Source organism: Catharus ustulatus, chromosome Z, assembly GCF_009819885.2.
Source record: "Catharus ustulatus isolate bCatUst1 chromosome Z, bCatUst1.pri.v2, whole genome shotgun sequence".
NCBI classification, from domain to species: domain Eukaryota; kingdom Metazoa; phylum Chordata; class Aves; order Passeriformes; family Turdidae; genus Catharus; species Catharus ustulatus.
The window spans coordinates 23,098,321-23,110,623 of NC_046262.2; the positions used below are offsets into that span (position 1 = coordinate 23,098,321).

The 12,303-nt window shown below is 39.1% G+C and overlaps 1 protein-coding gene across 1 annotated transcript in view; it reads left to right on the forward strand.

Moving 5' to 3' along the window:
• HOMER1 (homer scaffold protein 1) overlaps nt 1-5,389 on the forward strand; it is an 89,819-nt gene extending 84,430 nt beyond the window's left edge. The window contains exon 9 of the mRNA XM_033085661.1: nt 2,225-5,389. Coding sequence (XP_032941552.1) covers nt 2,225-2,413 — 189 coding nt within the window. The 3' untranslated portion in view covers nt 2,414-5,389. The remainder of the gene's footprint in view (nt 1-2,224) is intronic.
• The last annotated feature ends 6,914 nt before the right edge of the window (nt 5,390-12,303 follow it).

Genomic DNA, 12,303 nt, shown 5'->3' on the forward strand with positions numbered 1-12,303 from the left:
TTGTCCCAAAGTAATCTATTTCATTCCTGGCTTGCCTACTTACAGGAATTAACTATCTCTGAGGTAAGAGCAGTGGCAAGGAGACTTCCTAGAGCACACAGATTTGGTGACTAGAAGAGAAGCAATGATAGGATGGGCAAATACTGAAAAACAGCAATCAGAGGGGACCTTGGATGTCACTTTTATGTCCTATACTATAATTACTTGGCCCTCAGAGTGTCTTGAACCTGTGCAATCACTACACCAGGTAGTACTTATAAGTACTTGGATTGGAAAGAAGGAGTAGACCCAATGAAGGAGAGCCTTTACATGGTATTGACTGGATTATAATCAGTTGTCTTCTTCATTGGTAGCAGCAGTGGAGTAACTATTCACCACTACTATAAACATGAACATTTATATAATTTCTACAACTGCTCTATCCAGTTAGCTTCTTTTAGTTCTTTGACAACTAAATTATTCAGTGCTAAACCAATTAATTATTCTCTTGATCCTGGCAATAAATTCCTGCTCTCAGATGTGCTGGCTGTTCAAGACTGGTGCCCAAAACTCGAGAGTTTTTCACTTACCCATTGGCAAACAAGAAGTAAGGGAGGCCTTCAGTTTGGCTGGGAGGTAGCCCTTGGCTCCACAAGCAGCCACAACTGAGGCAGTGAAGGTCCTGATGTTCTGTCTTCTGCCCCTGCACCACTGCTGGGGGCCCAGAACTACCCCCTGCTGCAGAGGCTGGGAGCTGAAACTGAGCACTGGCCGTGTCACCCCATCCCTTCTCTGGCCAGTGATGCAGTGCCCAATTGATGCTGCCATCAGGCCCTCACAAGTGGATACCTTTCTCAGGCCATGGACTTTGACACAGGGCTGCCATTACATACCTGTTACTCTTGAATGACCCAGTATTTTTTTCTGTATAGGTCAGGTTGTTTTCTATGGTTAGCTGAGATCTCTCCAATGTAAACATTAATGTATTTCTTAACCTTGAGGGAGACAGAAGGATCACACCTAAACCAGTGAGAGAGTTGGAGGGCTGAAATAGGAGTTGCTCATGCTGCAATAATTGGCTGCTGCCAAATCTCCCTTCCTGTTTGTAAAACTAGTTGTAGTGAAATCTCAGAGTAGGCCTGTTAAAGCTGTGAGACACAAAGCCACTGTAAAGGGAAGAAGTGTTGAAAAAACTTGTTACCATACATAGATATGAACTCACTATGCACTTTTCAGAGATGGCTGTACAAGGTGTATGGTATACTAAACACACTATGTGCTGCCTTTGAAAGTGATTTTTGCAACTGAAATCACAAAATTTAGCATGAATTTATAAGGTGTGCAATGAATGGAACAAAGAACAATATACTATTCCAGACCCAGGTGACTGTTTCATTTGGGATTTGGTTGAAGTGAGGGCACCTGGTTTGCACAGGGCAGAGGAGTTGGCACTGTCCCACATCAGGTGCAAGCTGGAGCTGTGAAAAGTCCTGGGGCTGATGCCAAGGGTCTCTCCTAGCAAGTGTGAACTGAGCTTGCTCAGGGTCAGACCCTCTGGGCCGTGTCCAACACACCACCGCTTCATCTTATCCTCTGTGCATGGGAACGGTGTGTCCGTACAGCAGTGGTGGCTCTCCCATTGTCCCTGCTCCACAGGTGGTGCTGTGCAGGGAGCCACGGTGTGTAGCTTGCACCTCCTGGTTTACATCTGTTACAGTCACCTTGACGTCCACTTGGGTGCTTATGTTCCCGTCTTAATTCTCAGAGTGCAAAGCCTGTAATACGGGATGGGAGTAAGGTGGTGCTCCTCTGTCTCTAAAGCAGCGTTCTGGATGGATTTTTGCAGGAGAACTCTTGATAGAGAGCCGTGTCCTTGAGTGATTCATGTAGTCTAAATTGGGGCATACTTGAACTAACTCTAACAAGATGTTTTCATTAGGCAGTACATTTCTGAATGATAGAAGTGATAGCATACATGGATAAGTGTATCTTTTGTTCACTGACTAAAATTTGTCCCTATCCAAGTTTCTGTCCTTCAGATAATTATGGAAAATTGGAGGAAGTGGCAGTACATATGCAATCATAGTAACAATGCAGATTCTGGTTTTGCCTTTGTGAAAACTGTAAAGGGTTACAAATTATTTTAAAAAGCACTTGACAAAAATAGCACATGAGTACCAACAGGACGTTAGACTGCTTTCTGTTTACAGACAACACATTAACATGTTATGTATTTTCTCTGAAGGAAGTAGAAATTCGAAACAAAGACCTGGAAGGACAGCTGTCTGATCTTGAGCAACGTCTGGAGAAAAGTCAGAATGAGCAAGAAGCTTTTCGCAATAACTTGAAGACACTTTTAGAAATCCTTGATGGAAAAATATTTGAACTAACAGAATTACGAGATAACTTGGCCAAGCTAATAGAATGCAGTTAAAGAAAATGGGATTTCAGTGCCAATCAGCTTAAAGATGCAGCATTGTCTCTCTTCATAGGACGGTGTTGGGCTCTGCATCAAAGTTGCACAAAATTAGAAAATACTCCTCTGAGAGGGATTATTTTAAATTTGACTTGTAATTCAATGTAAAATTTAGAACTCAGCTTGTAGCCAGTTGAAGAAAAACACAAACAAAAAAAACTTGAATTACAAATTACCTCCTTTTACATTATTGGCCACAGATAACTTGAAAGATAGTAACAATAATTGAATGCAATCCTTTACTAATTATCAGTGATGGAAGAATTAGCAGTGTCCCAGGACACTCCCCATTTTGTGACAGATACAATATAGGTTATTGGCTGTTTTATTTAAGATATTTAAATGCTGTGTTTTGTGCAAGAACTTAGCGATGACAGCCCTGTATTTTGTTGTTCTTAATAATTTCTCAGGATATGTTGCACTGTGGAGAATCAGTGCCAAAACAAATTTATTCTTGCCAGGAATGAGAGAGAGTTGCATCTTTAATTGAAACAAATCTACTATAACTGCTTGTATAAACTTCTTCCTTTTTGTTTTTTTGGGGTTGGTTGGCTGGTTGGTTTTTTGATTTTTTTATAAGTATACATATATACTGGAAGATACTGTATTTCTTTATGGAGCTTACTTTAGTGTTCTACAATATTGTCCAATATAAGGTTTAGTTTTTCATATTAATTCCATGCAATTCCAGTGAAATAGTATCTTCCACTTAACTAAATTTTGAAGCCAACCAGTGGTAGAAGGTGAGTTCAACCGGAAAAAAATAAAAGCCCAAACCCCCCCACGAATTTTAAATGTAAATTAAAAATTTTAGGTTTGACCTGCACAGATAACAATGAATGGCCAATTATTTGTTTTCTGGCCTTGATATTTACATTGAATGTTCAATTTGCTGTTAACCTGTTCTGCAGGAGACTTATTCAGAATGTGACATGAAACAGAGGTTCTGTGAATAATGGCTTATGGGGAGCATTGTTCTAATACAGATTCAATAAGGGCACAGAGGTACTACAAGGCATTGTTCATGGCACTGAACATGTCTAGCCAAACAGACTGTTTCTTGAAGTTTTGTTGTCATAGCAAATTGAACTGAAGACATGTTTACTCTTTTATGGGTCTTCATATCACATCTTTATCAAAACTACACCAGGCAATATTCTTAGCTGTTAACTAAGTGTTTAAAAACAGGACATTGAATTGAATTATCCTCAGTGAGCAGGTTTTAAAGTTGTTTTGATGTAATTTTAACAGACTTTTGGCAAACACACATTTCTTTATATAATAGATTTATTTTAAAAAAAAACCCAATTCTTTGAAAGGTAAGCCAATTGTAATGTGTCTTGCATCACAGTGCATTCTTGCCATAAATTGCTTGTAATGCTGAAGAGGGCTTTTTTAAAATGTATGAATGAGTGTCAGACCTCAGAGCTGAAAGATGCACGAACCTTTGTTTGCTCCCCAAATTAATTTGAATGTTAAACATGAAATCTAGCTGCTTATTAAATTTGTAGAACAGTTTTCTTCACTTAGAGACTGATACTCAAAACTAGAAAAGATAAGTTTGTTTTCATGTATTTCCTGTGTGTATATACCATATAATACACACGGGTTGTTATTTATATTGGAAAGAATGCTTTATTTCTAAAATACCTTTTTCTTTTCCCTTAAATGGTGATTCATCAGGTCTCCCCTGACTAGTCAGGGAAGTGGCTTAGGTTAAATGCTAAAACTGTCATGTATTATATGGTATGTAATATACACAATGTTTACGCTTTCTCCATATTTTTTAGGGTATTTTCTCACATTTATTAAAGGGGTGGGGGGAGCTTGTTTCATTGTGCTACTGGTTGAAAACTTTGTGGTGAGCTACATGTTAATCATTCAGGGGATTTTAGACAGTGATGTGTATATCTTCATCAGGTCCATATGAGCTGATACAGCCAGTTTTTAATTTTCCTGGGGATATTTGGGCCTGATTCTCCTGTCACTTTGTGCTGCTGTAAACCAGATGTGTCCTTGATGTGATGTCACCAACATTCCGTTGGCATAACATCCGTGGAAGTGCAAGGAGAATTTGGCCTGTTTAATGCTCAGTGGACATAATAAGGATGAAGAAAGAATAAAAAAAACTTAATGATGGAATAAATGTAATATTATTTTTAATGATATTATTATTGACATTTTTAAAGATATGATGTCATATGTGTGGGGAAAATAGTGGACAGAAATATTTCCACTTAAATTTTGTGAATATGTGTGGTACATGAGCATTTCTATGTATAAGTACACACACATATGTATATACAGAACATGGAAAAATTTAGATGTGCACATTTTTAATATTTTCCTATTGAAATTAAATTTAAAATTGGAAATTGATATTTGAGAATTTCCTTTTTCTCATAGAATAGATAAGCTTCATTTCTTTTTTAAAAATAATACAATTACTGAGGGCTGCACCTTTGAATTCCCAAATAGTTGCCAAACAAAAATATGGGATGAGGTGGACAAACGTGCACATATAAATAAAATCCTATGTCTAAGACTATTTTTAATGCTTATGTACAGTAGGCAAGTGTTTAGAAATTGTGATCTGAAGTTCATACTTAGGTGGCTATACCTACTGTAGCCTCTTCACTTCTGTTTAAAAGGTTTTCCCATTTGAAATATTACTGTCTCAGAGACAAGTACTGTACATTGTATCTATCTTTAATGAAACTATGGGAATATGCAGTATAAGTGTTCAATACTATAGCTAAAAACATGACCATGAACTTGCATTGGAGGGGAGAGCAGTCACTTTGTGTATAATTTGTTACATGGCAACTACAGTCTTGGGAAAAAAAAAAAGAAAAAAAGAAAAAGCCGACAAAAGAATTACCATGAGCCTCACAGAAATACAGGAGAAAAAAAAAAGGAAAAAAAAAAAAGAGAAAAATAAATCAAACCCCGCAGTTTGTTTTTTTTTTTAAATTTTGAAATACACTTGCTATTCTCTGGAGAATGTATTAATCTTTTTTTTTCCCCTTAAATCTTTTTGAAGTATGTGCAAGTGATAGCAGCAGCTACCTTTATCTTTCAGGTGCTACTGGATTTTGCATTAGTGTGTTATGTTGTGAAATCCTGACTTTGACATAAAAGATTTTTGTAAGTATATCCCCGTCTGGATAGCTAGTTTTTGGAGTGTGTTGTTCATAATCCGTATGCCTCAATGATCCAGAAATTGCATTTTTTTATGTAGACGAAGTAAAACATGTGAATTACACTGTCCATTATAGACTGGAAGTTCCTTTTCCTGGTCAATATACCCAGGAAAGAGAAGAACAAAATGAACTGATAATGCATAAATGTGGTTATAAGGTCTCTAAGAAAATAATTTTCAGGTAATAAATAAATAAATAAATAAATAAATAAATAAAGGGCTAAACCAGTTGTTACACAAATAAGTATCATTTAACGCTATCGGTGGCATTCCCAGGATAATTCCTTTAAAGAAAAACTTAGAATTAACAATGCATCAATTAAAGATTAATATTTTGGGATATGTCTTTTTAGTTGTCAGTTGTGAAAGGCTTCTGATTTGTGTTCATTTTTCTACCAGTTGGGGATTAACTTCAGGTTTGCCTTCAATAAGAGGCAAAACCTCATTTCATTCTATCATCTTATACATTCTATACTGAAGTGGCTGCTGAACACCATTCTGTGAACACTGCATTCAAAAGTCAAAATCAAAGCCATTTTTTGGAATACTGCATGGAGAGAGGAATGGAAAACTGTTGCAGACCTCAATTCTCTGCAGAGCAGCAGATATCTGTAAAAGCACTTAACTTGGTTAATTGCAAAAATCTTAAGGCCAAAGATAGATCTAATTAGAGATTAGATCTGAGTGTCAGAAGACAATTTAAAAACACCATCAAGAAACTCCCTCCCAATGTGCATAGTCCAGTCTCAGTAACTGAACATGCCAGTTAAGTGCACACCTATACTTTGGGGTTTCTTTTTCAGAAAATGGACCTGACTCTGCTAAGCAATGTTCAAACTGTCTTGTTTACATTTTCTTAGTAATGCTGCATTTGTGCACTACCTCTGAACAGTGCTAAGCAGAGACCGTATCACGGAATAACATGTTATTTGAAATCCCTGGTTTTGCTTAGCAGCCTTAGTTCCTTGTTTTACTGTACTTACTTCAGACAAGATGGATTAATTTTTCCCATTTTGTTAAACATTTTGGAACAATGAGAGGAGTTTTGCGTTATTTCCCAGAGTCAGTTCAGCTCATGTCCACTCTTCTGGCCAGGCCTAGCCAGAAAGCAGGTGTGAGTCTAAACGTCATAGTACCTCTAGACACTATAGACAAAAGTGGGTTTTCACACCATAAGGGGTTTCATAGCTTGCCCGCCACAACCTCTCAGGGACCTGTAGTGGCCAGTTCTGCTTCTGCACTGCTGGCAACTCATCATAGGACCAAAGAAACACAATATACCTGCTTTCCCCCTCATTGCTGGGTCTTGCATAAACAGAGCTCAGATACAACAATATATCTGGCAATTCTTAGTATTTTCAGATAAAGGCATTGGAAAGAAAGTAATTAATCAAAGGTGTTTTAAATTTGGGGTGGGTGGGGGAAACACAGATTTCAAAGATTCCCTGGTGTGGAACCCTTGCATAGCTGTAAAATAGACAAGAATGTTTTGCAATAGGGAATGACAAACCACCTGAAAGGATCTCACTTTCCTTAAGTGCTCACATCATGCTGACATTGAGCATACCTGGCCCCAAAACTCCACTCGTTTCCTAGAGGCTTCCCAAGGTCAGCATTTGGGGGTGTGTTTCATGAACACAGTCTGCAAACCCCATGTCCTTTCAGTCTTTCACCTTCACAACCCTAGAAATTTAGTACCAGTGTTAACCATCCATGCTCCGTTTTCTGCTGCCATCAGTTGCTATCACCTGTGATGTATGCTTAATAGAATTCTGAGTTGGGTTTGGGGATTTTCATTCTTTTAACTTGGAAGTAGCTTCCAACCTTGTTCCCTGTTTTGGGGATACTCATCTGCTCTCATCCAAGCCTAATCTCACTGCATGGATCCAGCAGTGTGTCTGCTGCTTTTGCTACCATTAGATTGAGAATAGCAACATAGACATTTTCTTGGAAGAGAACTTGCATTTCTGTGACTGTGGTAATTCTTGAAGAAAAAGGATTTTTTCGCGGTAGATCAAGAAGGAGGGCAGAACTAAGGACCTTCACAAACAATACCATGCATCCAGGTGCTAAGGGAGAGGAAGAGCTACACTAAAAAGGTATGTGTAAATATAACCTGTGTATATGGATTTCCTCCTGTTGAATTAAATATGGTCATGCAGATACTTGCAGAGAGGGAACAAGATCTTTGAAATTCTCTGAGTCTAGCTTTTATTTTGTTGAATGATCAGTGGAATTGTCTCTAAACAAAACAAAAAAAATGTGAAGCAAAGTGACCTTGTACTTGGCTGCAGGAGAAAGATCATAGCCCTTACATATGCATGGAAATTTAAACATTAAATCTACTTTCTCCACATGTGACTATATGGTTATTTTTATAATTCTAGCAGTTTTGTTTCTCAGGAATCCACAGCAATGGGAACGAGAAATCTTATCAGTGTAAGGTACAGCTTCTAAGACTTTTACTTAGTGAGAGGAGCCAGGGTAGAAATATGTAGCTGAGTGCCTCAAGTAGCATTTCATGTCAGCATCCTGCACCTAGTCCCTGCTGCACAGCCTCACTGCCAATCCTGCCAGCTGCATCTGCTGTCTATCCCAGCAACCCAGGAACACTTGCTGTCCTTTGTTCAGAAGCTGCTGCTTCAAAACTGTGGCTCTGTCATTACTGGTCTGGAGCCCTTTTGCTCCAGAGCATTTTGTACATTCAGAGTTTTGCTTGCAGGGGGAGAAAAGGGGAAATTCCATTCTGTGTATCTTAAAGAAGCAGAGCAATGTGTTGATTCAATCTAAGCTATTTTCCCCCACTTCTTTGAAAAGAAATTATGAAAGCTTTATTTGAGGTGGTTATTGTTACCATTTGAACCTACCAGTCAAATCTTTCATTGTCCTCTATTTTTTGCATTTTTCCTTTTGTTCTGTGTTCTTTTCTCTTGCATAACATGGAACAACCAGACATGTTTACAGTCGATACAAGTCCTAAACTGCTTATGGAATGAGAAATATAGTCAGTGTCAAGCTCACCTCTTAGGGACATCCGTAAGCCAAAACAAACTCAAAACCCACCCACACAGAAGATACCTGTGGGTACAAGGTGCTGACTGTTGTGCACGAACATCTCAGCCTCAGTGAGGAAGCATTGGGGATCTTCTAAACAAGCATTACTGAGGCATGCTACTAGGAAGTACCTTGAGTCAGAGCTGTCTACAAAACAGCAAGGCAAGTATTTTCAGAAGACATTAGTTTTCATGCTCTTCACCAATGATGATGACTGTATTGCACAAAAGCAACATACCTATAAGGGACATATAACTTCTCCAGTCAAAATGCAAAAATGTGTTAGGATTGGCAGCGAAAGTTCCCATCAAGCTAGAGGATTTCTGTCACCAGCCTGTATAGATGACAGATCTTTTGCAAATAAATTATAGCTACATTGGAAGTCTCCATGAGACAACAAGTACGAAGACGAGAGCGGTTCTCTGTACCTGAGTCAGGCTGGGAAATCCAGCTATGGGAATTAGTCTGGACCAGCAGGTTGGGCAGGTGGCAAACAGTCCTGTTGTTTCAGAGGAGTTTAAAGGAATTTTGGCACTTGGGCCAAAATGCAGTGTTGAAGCAGTGAGAAGCACATAGGTATCTAAAATCCAGAAGGAAATAAGGCCTCACAGAGCACTCCATTGGTCAGCTCCGTGACTGAGCAAGCAACTGCACTGGAACTGCTGGTGTGTCCAAACATGGAATCACCTTTCTGAAGCTGGCAATGAAGATGGTTCACTTATGGGATAAGAACAGATTCACCAGCCTCTGAGGCTGGTTTTATAGCTCAGCAATAGTTGCTAGGTGGCTGTGGAATTTGCTGCAACATTTCAAGTCTCTCTTATGAGGGGCTGCACCAGAAGAGGAGGCCTCTACTAGAGGCAGTTGTAAGCTGACCTCCATAGCCCCATAGTGCTGGGTCTTAACACAGCATAAATGCTGGCATGCAGCTACTTGGAAAACAGTTAGCTGGTGACAGTGGCATGTCAAGGGATCAGGCCTTCATCAGTGAGAAGGTCTTGACAGATTTAAGTGAAGAAATTCTAATTCACATATTTCAGGGTAAGTTGTGGTTTTTTTTTTTACTGAAAATTCACAGCTTGTTATTGCAATGACATGTTGATCAGTTAACAGAAGACATTGTAGTGTCCTCTCGGGGAACAGCTAGGCTTCTTCCACTGGGAGAGAGCAGAAGCTAAAATTTGCATTAAATCACGTAGCCAAGCTGGTACTACTGACAGTACCAAGCACTTCCTTATTCAGAAGCATCCCTGCGACCTTGAACATCCACCAAGGACTGCAGCAAATTCGTTTATCTGGGCCTCAAAAGGCAGGGATTCTGTAGTTATCTCAGGCAGCTAATGGCTGGGAGCAGACAGTGCAGTCTCAACAGATGCTGTCATGGGACACAAAGTTTCTGTTCAAAGTTTCTTACTGCAAATACAGATTAAAGATGAATACTTGAAGGGTTGGGTTTTCTGCAAAATGAGACATTGGAAACATAACAAACTGTTTTTCAGAATTTAAATATAATATGTGTTATTTTGCACACAAATGAAGCAAAGCATGCCTTGGTGGGCAATATGTGGCTCATGTTTTCCCTGAATACATAGCCCAAGTAGATACTTTTCATTTTTGTTTTCATTTTTAGTGACAAATCAAATCTCCTAAAGAGAGATTTGCTTTAACTAATGCAGCCTTTGACTTATGACAATTTTCTGCACTCCTCTGATCTTTTCCCAGAATGGCTTAATGAGATTAGGCACTCTCCAAGTATCACTTGGGTTTTTTTAACCCTGTCTGCTGGCTAAGCACTGATGGAATGGTGCATGAATGGCCAGACCTTGCAAAAGCCAACAGCCTGACTCACTGACCACAGTTTGACATAGAGATGAGTGACAGAACAAGGTATGGCTGTAAAAACACTGTTGCAAAGGTGGGGAAATAAACCTGCTCCTACGGTGGTGCTTGGCAGGAGGAGAAGTAAGAACCTTAATGTTTTAACTTACTTTGCTATTAAGAGAAGCCTTTTCAGCAGCAGAAATATTTAGGAAGCCTTTACAGGAATGACAAAACTATATGTATGCCATCAACAAAAGTATAGGATATGTGATTTTTTTTTTTTATCTTTTAATACTATAAATATATTTTATAATGACAATTCAAGACTTTTTTCTTTGGGTTTTTTTGTTTTGTCTTTTAACATGTCATTAGAAACCAAAAGCAGTGTGCAATAGTTTCTCTGTCAAATTGTTCTCATAGGACTTTATCCACTCCAGCAGTCATTTTACTTGCAGCAAGTGCATGTGCAGGGGAAAATGGCCATCCTTTTGCGGTGCTTCAAAAGTTGATTCATAAATGTCTGTTGTGATATTTAAATTGTGCTTTTAACATGCATGGCAGTTTGAGCATGCACTGATGATTTTGTATGATAAGAACTCAGTTACACTCTTACTGAAATTAAATGGGATTAAAATAAAGTACTGAGGAAGAAGAAGTGTAGTTAATATAAGTGCTTTGTATGAATTGCATGATTCTGCAATCTTCCTTATTCCTGTGACTTTTAAACAGTAATGTACAGAGGGAATGTGATGCTCATCAGAAAAGTTGTTAAGATGAAATAATGAAGTAAACAGTGACTTTTGTTTGAAAGACTGTGAATGTGCTTAGTCTTATGTAAGCAGTGTGGGGTGTAGTGAGACATCTTAGAAAAGTCAAGAAGTCTGCTGCATTCCATGGTGAGGAAAGAGCGACAAGAAGGCAATACAGATGATTTGCCTGTGGCACAACAAACATCCCACAAGATAGCACAAAACTAGAGCAGGAATAAAAGGATAAGACAGCAGATACATTGTGATTGTGAATATAACTTTTGTTTTGGTTTAGGTTTTTTTTCCCCAGAATTTTGGTTGATTAATGATGAGCGAACCCCAGCAACAACACAGGCAGCAGCTTTAACAGCACAGAGTATTCTGTGCCTGTTTTTATCCACCAGCGCTTCCTGTGGAGGCAACAGTTCAAGGGAGATGTGCTGTCTTTGAGCTGATGAAAATCTGGACAGTGAGCATGACTGCGGTGAAGATTTGCATAAAGTTTAAAGAAAGCAATAGAGACTGAGATTCTTAGTGCAAAGGGGGAAAGGGCAGAAAGGCTTCTCCGTGGGATCAGTTCTGCAGGATGGAGAGTTGGACAGAGACTTGGCAGCACTTCTGTGAGCAAGGTAAGTTACATGGTGATGATGCTGTAGCTTCCTGGCAACACCTCTGGGATGGTTTTCTGCTGAAGGGCAGTTTTTGTAAGCAAAGTAACAGTTAAATGGCTGACATGGTACATCTAAGGTTTAAGACACTGTTTTATCCCTTTTTATGGACATTATAACCTCCCTTCACAAATGATAAAAATGCATGGCACAACTGAAATGGCAGATTTAGACAGTGATCTGTGACGTGAGCATAAAGCTCCAGCTGTGGTGGTGGCAGTGACATGCTGATGGCTTGCTGATCCTAAGATTCAGAGATACTGTGGCAGTCCAGGCTGCCTCTAAGCTCCCTCCTATGGCAGTGTGGCAGTCCAGGCTGCCTCTAAGCTCCCTCCTATGGCAGGAACAATGAAG